Source organism: Olea europaea, unplaced genomic scaffold (genome assembly GCF_002742605.1).
Source record: "Olea europaea var. sylvestris unplaced genomic scaffold, O_europaea_v1 scaffold1016, whole genome shotgun sequence".
NCBI lineage: Eukaryota > Viridiplantae > Streptophyta > Magnoliopsida > Lamiales > Oleaceae > Olea > Olea europaea.
This window is the reverse complement of record NW_019227483.1, coordinates 85,011-107,001: the sequence shown is the minus strand read 5'-3', so window position 1 is coordinate 107,001 and position 21,991 is coordinate 85,011. Positions and strand designations below refer to the sequence as shown.

The window sequence follows — 21,991 nt, the reverse complement described above, 5'->3', positions numbered from 1 at the left end:
AAAGATAATATTCAAAAAACTATTCAATGAATCAAACGGAGTGATGAAAAAGGAATTCCATGGTGGCACCAAGTTTATGGAGGCCAACACATTTTCCCTTGTCTTATGAAGCCACTCTTGTTTTGAGTCTCATTTGTGTAAGAAAAATTATTTTGGAATAGTGATTTTTTGGGCATTTACGGTTAAAAATAAAAAAAGTTTTCTATTTACGTGTAAAATTATTTTATGGGAGAATGCGTTACTGAAAAGAGTTGTGAAGCGAAAATGATGCTGTAAAATGAAGAAACAGACGAATTGTTTCAAACCAAACTGATTCTGAGATATTCAGAAACGTTTGTACGATTAATTCCAATGAGAATGATTCCCCACATTGTTGCATTTTTGTATCCAGAAAATGCCGAACCCATAGCTCTCCTAGAAGGGTTACCATTTGGACGAAGCTTATGCTTGCAGATAAGCATAGTGGAGTGTGATGCTTCTTTTTCTTCTACTGGTCTAAGGGCCGTTTGCTTTTGCTTCATGTAAAAGAGCTTTTGAAGAAAGATTCGTTTTTATTTGAAAACTAATTTTCGGAAGAGCTCTATATTCTAAAAGTGCTTTTAGAAAAAGTCACATTGAATTAACTTCTTCTAGAACCTCTTCCAACTAGAAAAAACAGTTTCATGAAATTAGCTAAACAGTTCCAACAACAGTTTTTAAGTCTTAAAAACTCCTTCAAACTTTTCAAAAGCCATGCCAACAAGCTCTAATATATTTATAAGTATTGTAGGTGTTCTTTGTAATGTCGAATGTGGTTCTTGTCACTTTATCTCCAGCTCCCACGACCTAACAGCTTTGCTACTTCTGCCCTCACTATACAATGTTGGGTAGATTGTATTTGCTGGGTTTTAATATCCAATAAGTTCCGGGAAATAATGCTAAATGTGAAAAGTTAATTTCATAGGCCTCGTCTAATGGTAAATTAATTACAAACAATCAAGTCCAAAGGCTCTACCTGGTCCATACGTACTACCTCTTGGATAGCTTTGAAATTTGGCCCATTTAACTTTATTATTTTGTGGTTTCTTTTCTTGCATTCTTTCGTTGTTTTTCTTCTTGCCTTTGTGGTTTCAAATCCTCATCATCATCTTGTCCTTTGTGGGTGAGATTGAGAAACAACTGAAGTGAATATGCTAGTTGTGGGTTAGAATCGTTTGAATTGGTTGATTGGTAGCGAAAGATAACATAAAACTGAGCTCAGAGAACACTGATTTGATGATTTTTATAGCAAGCTTCTACGACAATTGGTATTAGAACTTCAAGGTGGTGAATTTGGCACAAAAAATTGATAAAAAATAGTCCAAAGAATCGACTGAAACGAAATAGAATTCATATCGCAAAACTGTCTAGAAAACTAGCCAATAACCTTAGGCCATTTACGTGATTTTCGGCCAATCCAGAAGGTGTTTGATAAAACGGAAACCATCGGCGTGACGTGCAGGTAGAGGCGCACTAGGGTGATTGGCTGATGGCACATGAAGACCACGCGCAGAGTGGTTGGTGGCAAGTGAGGGTGTGTACAGTGTCTTTTAGCAAAGGTCTCTTCAAATAGTTTTTTCCTGACAATTTTTCTGACATTTTGATGTTAGTTTTTTGTTTCAGGTTATATAATGTAATATAGACAAATTGTTCTTCACGTGTTCAAGATTTGATGATGGTTAATTGGTTGTCACAGTTACTCGAGACTTTGGGATGAATAGTAGTGGTCTTAAAGTGATAAATTCGTATATTTATAATTTACGGACTCAAATTGGTTCGCTCTGATATATTGACTTATTCCAATTTAAATTTTAACATTAGCACGTCATTGTGTACAGTGACATTAGGATTGTGGTTACCGTGTGGGGGTAACATTACTTGTGTTAGAAGTTTAGGAATTATTTGCTCTATCTGAAGTGTTGGATTTAAATGCAAATTAATAATTGCTTCCGTGTTTAATTGCTTGCATTATGTGAGAATTTGAATTTTTTGTTAACGTATCTTTATTTTGCGTTGATTATTCAGTTAGAACACCTAGACTTGATCCGTTGGAATATTTCCTTGATCTATTATCGCGAATCTTACGGAACACTGAAAATTTAGAACGGTGTATACTGTGGTCTTAGGATTACTTTGAGTAACCTATTTGTACACTTTGATTGTTCTTTTTTCTCAAAATGTCTTCACATTTCGAAATTGAAATTTTTAATGGGAAATTGTATTTTTTAATTTGGTAACAAAAGATAAAGGGGATTTTGATTCAACAAAAAGTTTCCAAAGTTACAGATGCAAATTTCTTACAAATTTAATCGAAGGATAAAGGAACTTGCTTAAGAATATAAGGAACTTGCTTACACTTAGTTTACACATAACTAACATTATTTTGAGAAAAGTTGGAAAAAGTTGGAGGACTTATATTTGTTTAAATCTACTCTTAATAAGCTGCACTTGCTTGAAAGATTTTTTAGTTTTAAAATGGATACTTCAAAGGAGTTTAATAACAACCTGGATATTTTTAACAAACTTGTTCAACATATCATTAATTGTGATGAGAAAGTGTCTAAGACATTTAAGGCTATTATCTTACTTAACTCAAGGCTTGATTCATATAGAGATGTTAAGAATATAATTAAGTATATTAGAGATACCTTAACACTCAATATTATCATAGATTCCTTTAAGAGTAAGGAGATGGAGATTAAGGTTGAAAATGAATATAAAGGAGTGGTAAGTTATATGTGATTAGGAGCACAATGAAGTTTAAACAAATAAATTTGGATAGAGCACAATACAATAGTGATTCGAGTAGTGACTCGAGTTATGAGTGTGGTGAGAAGGGCAAAGAATAGGAAGTATAGTGGTAGACGGTGTATAATTGTGGTAATGTTAGACATTTTATTAGGAACTGTCCTAAAAAGAAGGATAAATAGGAGGATAAAATGAGAGGTGAGACGAATGTGGCTATAGAGTCGAGTGATGACCCTATCGAGTGATAAGGAGTATAATGAAGTTTAAGCAAACAAATTAGAGTAGAGGTCAAGACAGTAGTGATTCAAGTGATGAGAGTGGTAAGAAAGGCAAAGAATAGGACAAGACTAGTAGTAGACGTTGTTATAGTTGTGGTAATGCTAGACATTTTATTAGGGACTGTACTAAGAAGAAGAATAACCAAAAGGATTAGATGAGATGTGAGACAAATGTGTCTATAGGGTCGAGTGATGAAGAGTAGAATGAAGTTTAAGCAAACAAATTTGGGTAGAGCTCAAGATAGTAGTGATTCGAGTGATGAGGATGGTAAGATGGGCAAAGAATAGGACAAGTCTAGTGGTAGACGGTGTTATAGTTGTGGTAATGCTGGACATTTTATTAGGGATTGTCCTAAGAAAAAGAATAAACAAAAGGGTAAGATGAGATGTGAGACGAATGTGGCTATAGGGTCAAGTGATGACCCTATTCTGGTTTATTGAGAGTAAACCCAGTTATTGCATATACATCTACATGTAATTCTTTTTGCGTATATGTGATTGCTTAATTTTGTTGCATGACTATACGTTATATTTCAATGTGTTTGATTTCTGAATTTGCATGAACTCAAGAGCAATTTGATTACGTTGTGTAATTGTTTGCATGGATATTAGGTTGGTATGTATTAGCTGTAAGTGTGTTGTGTGTCTACTGGTGAAGTGGAGTATAGAAGAGACCTAAGGGTACATTGGTTGTTTGTACCGGGGATGTGGAGTGTGACGTTTGGATCACCAGTGAAGATGTGATTAAATGTTGAAATCCTTTATTTGTAAAGATCCTCATTAGGTGGAGTGTGAGAAAGACGTTTCTATCACTTCGGTTAGGTAGAGGCTCATTATTCACTTAGGTTGGGAGAAATGATGTGTTGATAGACGATTATCCAAAGGATTTTTACGATCTATTGTGGTTTATCAGCTAGACATGAGTTGAGTAATCAGTCTAGTGAGTATAGTGGGCAGTGAGAGGAAATGTGTTCTCGAGATGTAAGCAACACGGAATGACATAGGATAAGTGTGGTGAGATTTTTTCGTATGGTCATTTATATATTTGTTGCTTTGATCATTTGATTGATTAATTTAGTGTTAATCTTTGTTCTGTGTAAACGTGTTTTGAAAAGATTTATGTGTTATCCTATATTATATTTTCATCGCATGTTTATTTGCTCTTGATTGTTCACCGTGATTATCTACTTCTACTTGGGTATTTGTTTGTGATATTAGCCCTAGTGAGAATGTAAAGCAGGTATGATATGTGTTTTAGGTTCGAAAACGAGGTAAGGTCTGTAATTCCAATTTTGGTTACCTTGATTATGTCAGTACTAACTATGTGTTTTTACTATTTGTAGGTTTATTGGGTATCAAGTTGGAGATTTGTTGAATTTTTGACACTCAATAAATCTCGGACAATGATATTAAACGTCGAAATTTAACTTCATAGGCCTCAACCAATGGTCAAGTAATTACCAACAACCAAGTCCAAAGGCTTTACTAGACCCATAACTTTGAATCTTGGCTCATTTAATCTTATTATTGGTCCAACTAAAATCTAACCTAACCCTATATATAAACCCTAGCAGTTTTAAGTGTATGATTTGTGTGAAAAGTGAAGAAAAAAGTGGCTTCCCTTCTTCGTGAAAATCAGCTACCATTGAGAAAGAAAAACCGGTGACTTCTCTTTGTATTTTTTGCGGTCTCTTCTCTTGCCTACTTTCGTTGTTTTTCTGATTACAAATCGTTATCTTGTCCTCTGTGAATGAGATTGAAAAGCAACCGAAATGAATATATTGGTAGCGAAAGGTAACATACAACTGAGCCCGAAAAACACCAATCCTTAGAGCAAGCTTCTGATAGTATTTCTTCCTGTTGTTGCCCTATCAGTTCGTGCGTATTATTAATTTTATGTGGGTTTTTGAAAAAAACAAGAATGATGCTTATAGAAAGTAAATCCAACTAAAAGATAATACATTTACAATGCTTCAGACAGAAATGGAAGACAGACATGGGAACTCACTTTCCCAACAACAGCAAAACCGTTTGAAAGTGATGATTTGACAGTCACACCCACTCTAATTTTTTTTAAAACTATGCGTAGCATGATGCTGTTAACTTTCAATTTTCAACAGAATGAAGAAGAGGGGAGTTGATCCTGTCACTGTTTCCAGAATATCTGACTGAATTCATGGCTGGATCTTGATATGCAGTCGCAAGTTTATCATAAAAAGAAGCTATAGTCGGATCTCTCTGATCGTGTCGATCTTTATTTATTAAGCACTGCACAACAACGACAGATAGTTAACGAAGTTGATAGACCATAAACTCGGAAAATTCAATCAAGTTAACAGATACACTACAGGAATACCAAAAACTGAAATTCATCAGGCCCGTATAATGGACAAATTACCTCAGCAGGATAAGACTTGAACATGGGTAAGAACCTCCTCTGACAATAACTGTTGAATACGAGAGTGAGAATCGGGAGAGGAATCGTTAAGCTGGAAGCGAGAGGAACTTTCTTCAGACCAAATATTCCAATGGCAATAACATGCATCAGTATCAAGGAAAATATTGTTGAATCATGTACTACAGGCCAAAACTTTCCACCAGTTTCAAACTTGGGTGCATAAACGTTTAACAGCTGCGCCAGGACATAAAAGAGAAAAATCAATTGCCAATGGAACGGGTTTTCGAAGAACCTACTTTGATTCTCAAAATCAAGAGTCTACAGAAGAATACATATTAGTTTATGATATTGCCAACAAATGCTCACCTACTTTTCCATTCATGAATGATAATTCAAATTTAAAGTACGTAAATGCCATTAAAATATCTACAATTAAGGGAGAATGAGATGTTTTACAAGGATTGTAAATCAATCACTCTCTCATAAGAGTAAACTGTAAACCAATTAATCCTAACGCAAACAACTATTATATATTGGCCTAAAAAAGAAAGAAATGAAAGGGAAGACTTAGGCAAGAAACTCTTAAAACATATAGAGGCAGAAGTCCAAAGCCTACTTTATGTCTTTTAATTAGCTGAGGGAGATCAAGATAGAGACAAGGATACAGTTAGATTTAGAATATGATTGCAAAGTAGAATTTAATTTATAATAAATCTATTTAAAATTGATTAGATTAGTAAAAGTATTTCAATAATTTTTTAGTTTTTTAGAAGTTCTTATAATTCTAGATTGGTAGCTCTATAAATACATGGCTTATTCATCATAATATAAAATCCCTGATTAAATAAATAAAATTGATATCTTCTTTGCTCTCAATTATTCCTCTCTCCAGGCTCTTTCTTGTACGATAATAAATCATACGCTCTTGCGTCAATTTGGTATCAGAGCAATTCATTCTCCTTTGATCTATACCTTCTCAAATTCAAAAATTCACAAACCTTAACCAACCAACCATTTCTATCCAATCCATACACACCCGGGCACCTTCCACCACCCAATCCAAGCCCTATAACCACCTCATACACAACAATATTTGAACGGTACACCCATAAGAAGAATTCATCTCAGCAGTAGCAGTTCTTTCGTCTTTTTACTTAGTGACAGAAAAGGTGTAAAAAAAATCTGAAAAAAATGTAGCAGCGTATTCATCTGTTGGTTAGTTCAGTTGATGTCTTTTAGTTTCCAAAAAATTTAAATACTAATAATAATAAAGAGATGATATTAGCTCGATGGACTACTGTTCAATTATCCCAGTCAAAATGATCCATTACCAAAAAAAAAAAAAGGGGCCTAAATCATACAAGCCTCACACGCCCACTACCCAAACTAACTATCACAATCAAGCAAGCCCCAGCGCAATCCGTAAACCATTACATATCCAGGCCCAACCCAATAACATACCCACCTCAACCAATCCGCCAAATATAATCTATAGCCTGATAACCCTAGCCTAATCCTCTATAACCAAGACCTTTTCCTACATACTCAAGCCCATTCACCCATCAACCCAATCCATACACCTAATCCACGGCCCAGTAAACAAACCGCAGAAATCCAACTGATGCCGGATGTTACGTGAGAATTATAGGAGAAGGGGATAAGGTAAAGAAGAAGAGAAAGTGATGCAGCACCAATAGGATGATTAATAGAAATAGAAGAAAGATTCAGAAAGAATGGGGAATTAAGGGAGGGGATAGAAGAAGAATTTAATAGAAGAAGGGGAGATATGCGCCGTAAGCCACCAAAATAATTATTCATTCATCATCAACTGAAAATTACAATGCAAAATAGGTTTAAATAGTAAAGCAACCCTAACGAGCTTGGGCTCGAGCTTATACAAGTCCAAATTTAAATAATAGTCCAAGAAAATAAATAAAGCTTAAATAAAATAAGTAAACGTCGTCCGATATCCTCATCAACTCTCCCAGGGTAGGAGAAAAACTCGACCCTATCGAGTTGATAGATAGTATAGGCTGCAGTCAATCTGATACTCCAAATGCTTCAAGTCAAGCCACGGGAGACGATCTTTCTGACGAACCAAGTAACGAAATTCCATAATTGATAGTACTGAAAACTGTAGCTTATTCCCAAGAATATGATCTGACCAAGGGGGCCGATCTTTCATTCTAACCAAGTACTGATACTGGACTTCAAATAACCAATACTTATGCACCTCATCTTCAACATTTTCACATGATTGTACATAATGAGGAGCATAAGAAGTACGTCGATCTACCCAACAAACAAGGAAGTACTGAATTTTGTCATCATTGGTCAATACAACACGTTCATATAAAATAACATCAATTTTATCTTTGTGTTCTTTGATAGATGGTATTAAAGTAGAAATATCAATACAGTCAAATTGGGGGTCCACAAAGTTAGGTAGCAATGGATCATCAAAGGAAGTAATACGGTATTTGTAAGTAATGAAGTCCTCAATATTTAAAGTAGAGTGGTGGCTCAAATGTGATGAAAGGGCAATGACATGTGCATTTGAACCAACATGCTTTAAAATTTTTAAAGGACCAGCACTACAAGCTTGCAATATAACATAATCTCCAATATTAAATTCAAAATATCGTTTATGCGAATCAGTTTGAAATTTATATAATGCATTACTTGCGTCATGTTGTTTATTGATCTCAATATGCAAGTCATGAAGATGATATACAAATGCTTCAGCTGACAACAACACACTAGCATGCGGGGACATGGGAAAAAGATCTAATGATCGCCTAGACTTATAACTATGAACAACTTCAAATGGATTTAGACCTAGAGACCGATTCATAGAATTGTTATATGCGATGTGAACAGTTGGGGGGATCGAGTCCCAATTCTCAAGATTTTTCTGGACTAGAGACTGTAATAAATTGCCAAGACTTCGATTAGGAATTTCGTTTTGACCATCAGTTTGAGGTTGGTCAGTAATGGAGAATTTCGATTTAGTACTAAGAACAAGCAACTGGATTCTCCAAGGGTGACTAGTGAAATCATCAAACTTTTTGAGTTGGGTAAGGGTATGACATATAACAAGTGATCGAGAGTTGTCGGAAACAAGGGGTATAGTTTCTAAAGTCTCTGGAAGGGTCGGGATTCCACTTAAGTGTCCTCACTATAATCATCAAAATCTTCAAGTTTAGGGTCATATGCTAGATCTTCTAACAACTCTTCTATTGCATTTTTTCGTTCTTCTACGACTAAGGCTCGGTTAGGACATTTGAAAGAGATGTGGCCATGATCCTTACAGCTGATGTATAACAATTGAGAAGTCTTTGGAGTTTCACAAATTATACCCTTATTTTCCAAAATTGGAGGAACATTAGACGGGGGAGGTCCTAGAAGGGACTTAACAGGAGGAAGTGGAGCCAATGAAACCGAAAGATGATTGCCATTACGTGTTCTACATGAAGAAGAAGATCTTGGACTATCACGACCTTTACAATTATTTTTCCAAATAGGAGGAACATTAGACGGAGAAGGTTTTATGATAGACTTATGATGAGGCGACGCTAATGAGATAGGTGAACGACGATGACCACGCTTTTCATATGGAGTACTAATAATCAACTCATAATCTCGAGCTAAAAAGTAAGCGTGATCAAAAGTAGTGACACCTTGAAGGAAAAGCTCGCGCTTAAGATCATACCTCAGACCTTGGCTAAACCTACTCAAAGTCATGCTTTCATCCTCAATTAAATGACATTTGGTTCGAAATTCATCAAATTGCGCGATATACTTAGTCACTAATTGATTTCCTTGTTTGAGGGCATTCCATTAAGTAAGAATTTCAAAATTATCTCGTTCTCGCTTACGAATCTGATCTCTATTCCTACGATCGCGTCGAAAATATTTTTGATCACTTTGTTCACGATGATATTGTCTATTATGAGACGCTTCAGAATTAGTGTCAGTTAAACGAGGAGTTCGCTTAAAATTGCTCAACTTAGCAGCTAGATTCTTTTTCTCCTCACGAGTAGCAATTATATCTGATTGGACAGTCGATAGGCTAGTGGCAAGTTGTGCTAATTGTCTAGTGAGTGCATCAAATTGGGATGGATCCATGGTCAATGTATTGGAAATAGAGATGACAAGACGACTACTATGCAACTACATGTAATGTAATACTAGCTAAATGACGTGCTATGATGAGATCAGTGAACAATACGTGCAAGCAATGAAAAATAACTTGTACCATTTTTTTTAATTTAATTTTAAATATTGGGATTAATTAAATCCAAAACAAGCTAATGCTGCTAGTACATGTAAAATGGCAAAGCAAGGGTCAACACTAGTCAAATTCTCCAATCAATTTAAGTGGGGAACAATGGAAGTCAATTCGGTCACTGGTGTTAATTCGATTAATGGTTTTGATCAAGTGAGGTTTAAGGCTAAAATTATCACAATAACAGCAGCACAAGATTTTAATTTATGCAATTTTAAAAATGAAGCAGTAGTATAAACCAATACTAAATAGAGATCAAGGACTCCCTGTTGTTTAGTTTTGATTATTTGTATGCCGCTTGATCTGAATTGTCAACTTATGAGCCCCAACTATGCTTCTGTTCTTTCCTTCGTATCCAATGATTTTAGTCCCTGTAGACTGTAACTTGTGCTGGTTCTGGTGTGGACATAAAACTATGTGTAGTGACTGTGGCTTTTAGATTGTTGAAATGGACGAGAAAATATATGAGTGTGGTAATTGTGGTGGAAGTGTATGATCTTGGGTTGGTGGTGGTGGCCTATGGCGATGAAGCGGTAGTGCTCTGGATGCCTGGGTACAATAGATAATGAAGTGGTGGCGTGATGGTGATTAGAGGCGGCAACGGCAAGGGCAAGAGAGTGGTTATGGGAGAGAAATCGGGTGGAACTGTTGGGTATTTGATGTTAATGGATTGGTTATAATCGAGCTTACTGATCATGGGTTGAATGGTGTTGGGCCGATTGTGATAATATGTGATAAGTGGGTTGGATTTAGTGTTTATTGGGCTGAAAAGCAAGTGGATTGGCTAAATAGATGATGAGAGATGGGTTGTGCGTTTAGTGGGTTTTGGGAGTAATTTGGGCCATAAGTGTTTTGATAAAAAAATGAATGGAGTAAGTTATAGAGATGGAATATATGGACTGAAGGGCTAAGTAGGCTTGAATGCTAGGGTTTGGGATTTGTGGAACACCACCACAATTATTTTTTTTTTAATTTATGAGCAACAGCAGCAGCAGGAAAAAAATGAGATTTTTTTTTTTTTGGGTGTGAACAGTAACCCTTTTTTTTTTAAGCTGATAATACAAAAAAAAATGAATTTTCGGGTGTAAATAGTACCCGTGAACAGTAACACGATTTTTTTTTTTGGGTGGCTGGAGTGTGAACTGAAATTGCAGAAAAAACCTAAACTGAAATTTCCGTCTGTGAACAGTAACGTGAATTGGAGATGAGAGATTACCCAAGTTTAGGCTCTGATACCAAATTTGATATAGTACCAATAGGATGATTAATAGAAACAGAAGAAAGATTCAGAAAGAATGGGGAATTAAGGGAGGGGATAGAAGAAGAATTCAATAGAAGAAGGGGAGAGATGCGCCATAAGCCACCAAAATAATTATTCATTCATCATCAACTGAAAATTACAATGCAAATTAGGTTTAAATAGTAAAGCAACCCTAACGAGCTTGAGCCCGAGCCCATACAAGTCCAAATTTAATTAATAGTCCAAGAAAATAAATAAACCTTAAATAAAATAAGTAAACGTCGTCTGATATCCTCATTAGAAAGGAAGGGGAAAGGAGAGGAGGAGAGGGGGAAGAGGAAGAGGGAAATAAGAGAGAAAATATCAAATTTTATTCATTCAAAAGTTGATTTATTACAACACAAAACAAAACACTTATTATGTTTCCTAGAATAAATATCAAAATTGGAAACTAAATATCATAATATCTTTTTAATATTGCATCACCAACTGAACCCCAACAAAAACAGCCTAATAAAACAGCTCACATAAACCAAACCAAGATATGAGCCCAACCTAAACTCAATGACCCGACCCAGTCAGCCTCCAATTTTGGTTGTCTCCAACAAAACCCTATCTTAAAGCTGTTGCCTGCTGCCATCTGCCACTGTTGTTGACTACTCCAACAGCTCCGACCACTCTCTCTCGTCGGCCGTTCATCCAATCTTCACTTCTCCAAATCCCTAGCACAAAGTCCTTTGCCAACGCTCCAAACTCTCGTCAAAAGCCACCTCCAACAACCAAATTAACATATCCCACACCAACCTGCCATCCCTGCACTCTTCTCCTCCTTCCACTGTTGGATACCACAAAACAACCCCTCTAAGCAAAATCATAGAATCACTCCGAAGTGTATTGGACATGACTAGTATGTGTAGATTAATTTTTAACATAAATTAATATATACTGACTGCATTATGGATTGATTAAATCCTCTCTGGGTAGTAATTGCTATTTGTGAACTGGATGTGGCTTGCTCAGTATTTGGCGATGACAAAAAAATTATTCCGTAGTTGTATCATGAAGAAATTGTTAAAGAAAATGAACTTAAGTGAGAAAAATAATTAGCAAGGCAAAACAGTCGATTTAGCCTAGATCTAATTATTCAGCGGCCTACAAGGATAAGATATAAAGCTGACAAATCAAGCTTTTGTGACTTTATATTATATAATTTAACAACTTAGATTCTTGCTTTTAGTGGAGTGAGCGAAAACTAATAATTATTTTGTACGGTCTCAATCAACTTGATTGTAGTTCAATTATTGAAGTTTGAATTATAAAGGTAGGTCCAATCAGGTTCCTCAGGTAGCTTCTTAAAAGTCTTCGACCTAATTGCACTAATAATGAAAGTTCAGTAACTCCTGCTGCAAAAGGCCAAAATGGTTTCCTAGACAAAGCTGAACTTGGGAAAGAGCACTAAAGCTATGTATAAAGGTCTAGGGGCACATGCCAAGGGTCCTTCCCCTGCAGAGAGAATTTGCCTTTTCTTGTTCCTCTTGTGTGATTCCAGTCCAAAATCACTCTAGCTCTTGCAATTTTATTGTAATTTTACGTTTTCTTGAACTTATTTTTCAACACCGACATCTTTCAAAAGCTAAAATGCACTTGCTGTATCATAGATTAAGTGACACAGAGGGGCAGTAGTAAATCATTTTCTCTCGACCTATTCATGCAGATACAAGGTGATATAGTTTAAAGTCTGAAAGAACAAAAAGAAATATGATCTACTAACCAGGTTACGATAGATGATGTAACACAGGCAATAGTAACCCAATAGAAACGGCAAAATTAGGGGTGCGAGGAAGAAGTATGTTACACCAAGAAGGCTGAAAAAGAGAATCCTGGGAATTTCACTGTGGTAGGGAATTGAAGGAACCTCAAATTCCTCATCAGAACTCCAACAAAATATACTTTTTAGGGAAATCCACACAGCTGACTTCGGCTGAAAAAGTTCTTTAGATACGGTTTTGGTCCATCCTGATGTTACAACATATGCAATGAAGAATGATGCCTACGACAAAAACAGCATAATTAGTTTCTCAAAAAAATGCATGCAAATGAGTTAGTATTCAATACTAAAATACCAACCTTCCTAGAGTCACATTTTAACTACCATAAAACAATAATAATAAAATAATAGTATCAAAAAAATAACAACAAAGTAATTATATCACTCATTTCTTTCTTAATGACAATCCTTTGTAATGAACCTAGGGGTCCAAACCGGCAAGATAAATTTTTTAAACATAGTTAAAAGTTATTCAAGAGATAGGGAATGCAAATAATATATATATATAGTGGATATGGTGTTTCGAAACTGAACTTCAAGTTGTTGATTGAATTTAGAACTTGAGAGGTGTCATCATGTCATTGACAAGACAAAAGCCAGCAATCGAATAAAGCTTCATACAAGTAAAAATTTACTGCGTATCAAATAACAACGTGGTGGAAAGGTGACTGTACAAGTAACGGTCTCTAAAAGCATAGCACAAGTGACCACCACCATATTTATCATCATTCGCCAATCACAGTAAACATGCCCAGCAATATTTTCAATAGTATTCTAGAAAGAAGCACACATTAAAAATCATTGCATGTGCTCAAAGCAGTTTACAAACACAGAAGCGCTTCATAATACCAGAAATATTTATTATAGAATCTCACAATTTATTGTATTATCCACAGATGTTTTATACATAGTTACTCTTCTCTGATTCATCAGGAAATTGGAAAATAGAATCTGCACTTAAGAATCCATTACTGATCTTTCTTACGCCCCAAAGGCCAGTTTTTTTTCTCTACTTTCTTAAATTATTTTTGGCATAATAGTTAGTCCTCTGTTTCTATAAGAAGCCACAAAAAGTAATTCAATCTTCCCAATCAAGCTTACAAGTCAAAGTTATTTGATGCTTTTCTAAATTACTCAAATACTCATTCTAAAACTGAAATCAAAATTGTGCATATATAAAAATACTACAATATTAAATCTACTTCTATACCATACATTTTAATGGCATGTTCTTCACATAGAGCAATGATCAAGGCCAGGATGATTATCAAGTTTCTTTGCCTTAGTACCTCAATGATTCTTATTTTCAACAGAAACTGTAAAAGTCTACTTTAAGTCAAAGCTTAACAATGATAGGCCAGTTACTAATGACCTTGAGAGAAGACATCTACATAGATGTGACTCAGCTCGTAAAATTGCGCTTCAGAAGTGTACTTAATCAATATGGTAACCCAAAGACTCAATTTCCTTTCACTTTAATTGATTTTAAGACCAGATACATTATATGAGTTGAAAATTGCAGGCATCATATAAGCTAAAAAATTATTCCTCAATCATGTTTTAGTAGTCATTGTTGAATGCATATACCTGTCCAGGAACAGCTACAGCTAATATTTCAGGAATTCTTTTGGGCTCAAGAAAGAATTCAACCCGGTAGAGAGCTGATCCTGAAAGTACATTTGCAAAGAAGATGTTCCATATGAAGAACCACAGAACTTTAATACATGCACTTTTCTCAATCTGACTGAGGGCAATATACCCTTGTATGGAGGATAACACAACCATGACAGGTGGCACAAAAGATAAAAACATCTCAAGAATGAGACTAGGAAGATATCCTGTAATTACTTGGCTGATAATTTTTCTGCACGCACAAAGAACTTATATTACTATGAGATCAGATGTCCTCGTTACATCACAATGCGTGGACATCGCATAAATTTGAAACTTAAATACATATATATATGTGTATGTGAACAGACTCACATAGGAATGCAAGTCAAATTTTTTTATATTATTTTCAGAACAAAGAAGTACTAGAACAAAAACTGAAACACAAAATCTTACATATTAAGTATGCCTTTAAGAAAAGGGAACCAGATCTCCAGCTGTTCCAAATGAGTAAGACCTTGCACTATGATAACAGGTATAAGGAATAGAATAGTAATAAGAACACATGCAACAATAACTGCAATGTTGCACATCCATTTTTTTAAAAATGATGCGGAAAAGAAGGGCCAATAGACATCCTTTGGATCAGGAGCTGGCTCGGTAATCCATTCTGTAGGTTTCACCCCTTGTTGAATGTGCGAAGCTATTGCTGCACTAAAGCGAGACTTAAAGGACACAAAAGCGGCTGGAACTTCCTATGAAAAGACAGAAATATAATAGGCTATGAGACGCTGTCCAAAAACATAATTTGGAAAGATAAATATGAATTGAGAACATCCATAAGACCAGGCACCATGAAGAAGAATGCTTGCAAGTGAGATCTCTTTACCGTAATAGAGTTAGCTGACTTTGAAAAACCAATATAGTTGAGCAAGAACTATAAAAGAATATAATTCAAGTAAACTCTTAGTTATTAACATACTCAATCATAATTTCAAGAAAACCTATACAGAACAGAAAATTGCGTGGCTCAAAAGCTTTTGGTGTACTAAAATCCTAGATGTCAGCATGTGATTTTTTATCATCAAACTTCTATCACTGGGGCAAAAGTACTACGGATTTAGCATCGTTTAGTTTATAGAGCCATAGTTTGAAATTTTCAGAATTCAAGCAACATTCTCGACGCAGGCAAATGATTATTTGATGACTCATAAGTCAAGAGGCACACTTAGTTCTGAGATTTGATTCCTGAATCCATAGGATTTGATTTTGATATATACGGAATTTTGATTGGGTAAATTTGTACAGTTACCATTTTTAGCCACTTTTAGCCGCTTTTTTCTTGCACAGTTATCTATTGTAGTTTGAGGCTTTGATAATACTAAGAAAGGGAGCAAGGCAAAAACAAGTTTTAATGTGGTATCAGAGCCAAAGAGTTTCTGGTGGATTATGAACCTATCCCTTCCTAGGGATGAAAGAGAGCAATTTGTTCTTATTCAAACGGATGTGGTATGCGACTTCCGGAGGCCACAAGATACCCTTCTCAATCAACCGAAAGCCCATCAACTCAAAACTAGGATAAAGAAAGTAAGACTTCGGATAATCTTGGATGTGGGTGATGAGAAACGAAGATATGATAGATATAGAATTTAGATAGGATTATGTTTCTTTAAATTGGATTATATTAGTTTTGCATATTTAGATAAAGTTATAGTTTATTAGAAGTTCTTTTGATTTTAGCTTATTTGTCCACTAACAAGTGCTTATTCATTGTAATAAGTACCTTTGAATATAAGAAATAAATTGATTTTCTCTTGCTCTAAATTCTTCTTCTTGAAACCCCTTTCTTTCTCTTTCCTTCTCTTCAATTATTCATTATCAAATTGTTACGTTCTACGTCAGTAGGACTCAAGTTGAGGCTGAGCACTGAAAAATGGAAAGATATCAACTAAAAAGATTCACAACAAACTTGGGGCAACATTAGAAAAGAAGATAGTTGACAAGGAATAATGTCAAAAGCTAGTGGGCAAGCCAATTCATTTTTCTCACACCACACCAGCCTTTGCAGTGTCATTAGTTATTTTACGCAATCTCCTAGTGAAGAGCATATGGATGCAGTAATGAAGATTTTGAGATATGTAAAAAAGTACTCCAGGTAAGGGTTCTATGTTCTCCAAGAATAATCACCTAAGTGTGGAAGCAAATTGTGATGTAGACTGGGCTGGCATATATTGACAAAAAATCAACTCTGGTATTGTGATCCCATAGGTGGTTGCCAGATCTAGTGCAAAAGCAAAATGCAGGATTATGAGACAAGGAATATGAGAGTTATGAGGCTTAGATCTTGATTATCAGATTAAAGGTGTCTACTGATGATCCTTTGAAGCTCCACAGAGTTATAAAGCAGCTATTATTATTGTGCATGATCCCATTGAAGAAAATCATAGAGACTGATTGGCACTGCATGAAGGAGAAGTAAGAGAATGGTTTGATATATGCCCCATTTCTCTCTTCAAGAAACACTTGAAAGCCAAAGGCATACTTAATTAGGGACTACCAAAGCAAGCTTTTCATTCCTTGGCAAGCAGGCTAGGTTTGATAGATATCTTTAACCCTGCTTCAGTAGCAGCATGGCGAAAGTAAATTTCACTGAAGGAAATTTGCTGTTAATGGATTCCCAGACCCATGGAATTTGATTAGTCGTATATTTGAATAGTTAGCATTTTTAGCTTAGTAAAATGCAATCATTAACATAATTGCATCATATTCATAATTACCTTTCCTGCAATTGTAGATCGTTCTGTCCTCACATTGTCTTCCATATCTTCTAGCTTCTTCTCATAGCTATCAAGACGATCAACTCTCTTCCCAAAAAGTCCCATAAAACTAGCTCGACCAAATCTTTGTTGAGTATCATTTTTAGATTTCAAATGAACAAGCCTTCTATACAACTTATCTGCATTATTCTAGAAGGAATAGCATAACACATATCAGAAGTCAAATGCAATAAAAAATACTGACTACTATGATCACAGAATTTAAGCAAAATCTGAAGTCTGGCGTCTAAACCAGGACGAGACTATTCAACATAGGAACAAAAATCTGCAGTGCACATAAATAATTATTAAAGGAAGTTTAATATTCATTCCATCTTGTCAATTAAGAAGAAGAAAGTTACATAGTCCTTCAAAAAGTCTCAAATGTCTGAATGAAGTACTTCCACAGGGTGAATTTCAAAAGAAATATTTTTAGTCTGCTGTTTTGCATGAAAGCACTTTGAACAATTGATTTCAGAAATATACAAAACAGACACCATAGCACATCATTTAATGTCTTTCCAAGATTAGCTTTCAATCTGGAAAATGAATTTATGATCCATTAAAAATTTTCATATAGTCATAACAATAGCTTTGACCATTATGCATGATAATGATTCAGCTACCATACCACTCAAGTGCATCCTAAACTTTCTATATCTTCAAAATTAAGCAATTTGGAAGGCCTTAATTCTACAGGTTAACATGTACATATGCATTGTGATTCACAAGCAGCTCAAGGGATAAAGCAAGTAAACAGATGCAATATGAAGATAAATAGAGGCTCAAGTGAAAAACATCCCAAATATTACGTAATTTTTATTACTTCTCATAAATATCACTGTTGATTGGCCTAACTCTATTGATTAACTCTTAATGTTTTGGGTTGCTCTTTGAACATCTTGATGATGCCTGTGATGAAACTAGTTGGGTGCAAGAAAACTTTGTACTGAAGTCTTGAACAACAATATATAGATGACAGCCTTGTGTTTGATCTCATCATTCCCAATACCGCTTTCCTATACAAGTTTCAAGGCGCAAGAACCATATAAATTTTATGGCATCAATAGTGTAACTGTGTTCTTTTACACTCTAAATTTTAATATAAAAAAATTGGCTGCCACAGACTGCAATTAATATGGAAACAGCTATGCCACAGAGATTTTGTCCACCAAGAAAGTATCATTTGTCTTCCAAATAAACAAATGTGTGGAAAATATAAATTTAGTGCAAGCAAATAGAGAAAAAAAATTTAAAAAAAGGAAGAACATTAAACCTATCATCTTCCAGAACATTTTTTATTAATATGTTAACTTCATGTAATGCTTACAATGAGCCCTTTTAGTTTGCTTGTCCGACGAACCATGGAATGGGAAAGATAAGTAGAACCATAATATTCGGTGAAAAAGCTCTCAACACGATCACTGAAGCTACTCCCCGAAGACTTGGGTATACTTCTAACTAAAACAGTGAACTGATGCGGCTGAGGTTTTGATGAATAGAAATAACCAATCCTTTTACATGAAATGTAATCGTACTCCTGCAGATAAACAGTAACTCACCAACAGGTTAGTTTTCCTAACTTCACAAGAGTGTAAATAAATAAAGCAGGAAAAAGGATAGGCACGCATAATATACTTACAGAGTAAAGATAATAGCAGACTACTGCAGTGAAAACATAAACAGCACAGAAGTGTATCCATAACCTTTGAGGAAAAAAAAGAAAGAAAGAAAAAAAGGATTGTCAGTTCTTAACCTAAGTAGGAAGATGCAAAGATTGAGTGGATCCATTATAATCATGTGAAGGAAATAGGCTAGCATGGAACAACGAAAAAAGGTCCATAACATGGTTGCCATCCTTAGAGGTAACCTTGGATGTAACTAATGACATTAGTTCATTACCAGAAAACAAAATTTGAGTTTATTATGCCATATAGTTGTCACCTGTTTGACCCATCATCAACATTCGAGATGCTGAATGACTCCAGAGACTTGTTTGGCAAGTCTGTAAAGTCCATATTTAGCTGATTCCCCATATAATTGAATGGAACAAGGACGCAAATCCCGATTATAGCAGCAACTCCAAATACTCTCAAACTGCAAAAACAAGGGGAAAAAAATAATGCACGGTAGGCTAGATAATGTATGATACAGAAAATAAGAAAATGCAAAAGAGTTGAAACTTGTCACAACATCATGGAAAATAATCACTTAATAGAAATGGGGCATAATCCACGAATTGTGCTTGTGGATCTTGACTTGAGGCATTCTAGGAAGTGGTCAATTTAACCAGTTTGCATATGGCTAAATACTACCATGCATAACCAAATACACTAAAATCCTAAGACTCCATTTAGATCTTGAGTCTCATAATGGATAGAAGAATACAGCGGAAACTAATATTCTTCACATTTTCTTTTATAACAGAGCAAAAGTCAAATCAATTTTTTTTAAACAGTTGAATATCATGATAAATAAATAGAAAAGGATATGTAAATTAAGAAACGTATTCTATGCAAAAGAATATGCTTCATTTTTTCTTTCAAAATCAAAAAAGGGAAAAGGTTTTCTTCGGTGTTTTCCAAACCATATTATATGATTCAAAGGGATACCATGGCCAATTACACTTGAAATGTTCAATTTACGAAATATGTGTGCAAGTGGGCTAAATCTTTCTCCAGCTATTAAAAAACTTGACCTGCATTATTAATGTTGGTATTTTTCATTCCTTTTTTCTTCTAAGGGACTACTTGAACAAGTCTGTTTACCAATAAAAGGTCAAATTATGATTCCAAAGTTATGCACTCATTCATCAGCAATCAAAAGGTCTGTAGGCACAAATATTCATATTTTCACATAATTAATGACAGATTCGAAAGAAAAAATTTATTTTTTACTAACCCGAAGGTAATAATGCGCATAAAGACTACAGCGTCAAATCCTGAATTTGCCAAAAGTTCCTCTTCTGAGGGCTGCCATGCCCTTTTCACCCAATTGACAGAGGGCAATATTCTTTCAAAGCTATACTCATCTCCCAGTTGGGATTTCCCCTCAGAAACCAAGCGCGGTAAGTAAATATTGGCATAACTTTGCTTTCTCTTCAGTATAGAATACAGAATCAAAAAGAGCAAGCAGAGGGCAACATTGATTCCCACTGAAGTTAAAAGCGCAGATAGAATCATTCCTCCAGAATCTCAAAAAACCTCTTAAAGTTCTAAACTTCCACAAGTACCATCAACTCAAATGTCCATTCGGAGGAAAAACCGACTTTCAAAATTAATAATACAATCAAGCATCAGCTGCAAAAAAATATTAAAACTAGCATCAAAAGCATAAAAAAATCCATAAAAAATTAGAAAGAAAATATAAAGTTGCTCGGTCCATAAATTAAAAAGAGAAAGAGAGACTAAAAAATCAGCAATATCAGTATGCTTTCCTTCTTCAGTATTCTCGGGTGGCTTTCATATCCAACCCAGCAATTCTCATAGAATATATAAAACACGTATTATTACCACCGCCAAATTAGTCAAAACTTGGGTTTCGTGAAATCAAAGAAAAAATTAACAATAAAAAATGCGGCAGTACATATCACCAGAGATGTAACACAAATAAACTATCAGTATTACTTTGCGGGAAGAGGAATTAAGATTTAAAACACTAACTGAAGAAAAATAATTTGTGGAAAATTGAATTAAACCTTGGCCAAGACGATAAAGTAGCAGTTGATCGTTACACTCTCTGTTATTGTTCACATTGGATTCGCTCCTGAACGTGGAATCTCGCTGTCTTGAGGAAGTCGTTTGTTTCCAAGCTTGAATAGGGAAATTGTCGCACTTTTGGATCTTGAAATGATCTCTTCATTTTAAACCAAAAGCGTGGAATTGGAGTTTCACGTACCCACGCAAAGGTTGGTAAGATAATTCTGCGAATTAGTACATGTCTGAGGAGCAGTGGTAAGGCATTGGACAACGAAATTTGGGGATAATAATGAATAATTTCATTGAGTTCTATATATTGTAAATAAAAAATATATTTAATAAATTTATAATATAAAATGATCAATTTTCGAACGCACACTTAATTACCGATCCATCATTTTAATGGCACGTTAGGATGTCATAATTTTAGAAATGCGAGGCTCAAACGAAGAAAGGCTTGAGGTGGATACTTAGGTATTTAGAGACGAGGAATGATGTGTGGATTCTTTTCTTCCTTTTCTCACGGTACTACTTTGCTATCGATCACTCAAGATTATTTGTCTTGCAAGGTAATCTTTGCTAATTCACGTGGGATTCCACGTGCTCTATACTACTCTTGTCAGAATTTTCGCCATCTATGGTGCAATGTTTGTGTTGTTTCGCCTAACCGCACGATGCTTGTATTGCTCTCCTACAATTCTATTTTCACAATTTAGGCTGCTCCCATTTTGTTCGTTGTTACTATGGGAATTGCTTTTACTTTCTCTTTCTCTGGCTATTAAGATGTTTCAGTTCGTCAAGTTATCTCTTGTTTGTCTATGAATTCAACGACAGTTCGAAAGATTTATTGAGAACTTTTCGAAATGCATTATAATACATTTTTCATACTTTAGTACATCGCTCCTTCCAAAACTTATAATTTGATCAAACTTAATTGTGTTTTATTGGCCTCGTAATTTTTATCAATGCATGTGAGAATCATACCCACTACATTTAACTGATTAACTATTTTCAATCAATTGAGAGGAGAGGATATAAAGGTGCTCATACCAATAAGAATGGATAAAC

The 21,991-nt window shown here is 35.1% G+C and overlaps 1 protein-coding gene across 2 annotated transcripts; it reads right to left on the bottom strand.

Annotated features, from left to right (window-relative positions):
- Positions 1-4,966: 4,966 nt before the first annotated feature.
- LOC111372602 (CSC1-like protein HYP1) lies at positions 4,967-21,188 on the bottom strand. 2 transcript variants are annotated; one of them, XM_022994972.1, is made up of 11 exons: positions 20,923-21,184; positions 20,127-20,524; positions 19,170-19,322; positions 18,868-18,931; positions 18,556-18,765; positions 17,187-17,375; positions 14,866-15,164; positions 14,386-14,662; positions 12,742-13,020; positions 5,443-5,676; positions 4,967-5,312 (listed from the first exon to the last, which is right to left on the bottom strand). In XM_022994972.1, exons 2-11 carry the CDS (start codon positions 20,405-20,407, stop codon positions 5,151-5,153), a joined length of 2,148 nt encoding a protein of 715 aa, XP_022850740.1. In that variant the 5' UTR covers positions 20,408-20,524; positions 20,923-21,184; the 3' UTR covers positions 4,967-5,150. The 2 variants fall into 2 exon arrangements, with proteins under 2 accessions (XP_022850740.1, XP_022850741.1); XM_022994973.1 differs by lacking the exon at positions 12,742-13,020 and having other exon boundaries at positions 20,923-21,188.
- Positions 21,189-21,991: the final 803 nt, after the last annotated feature.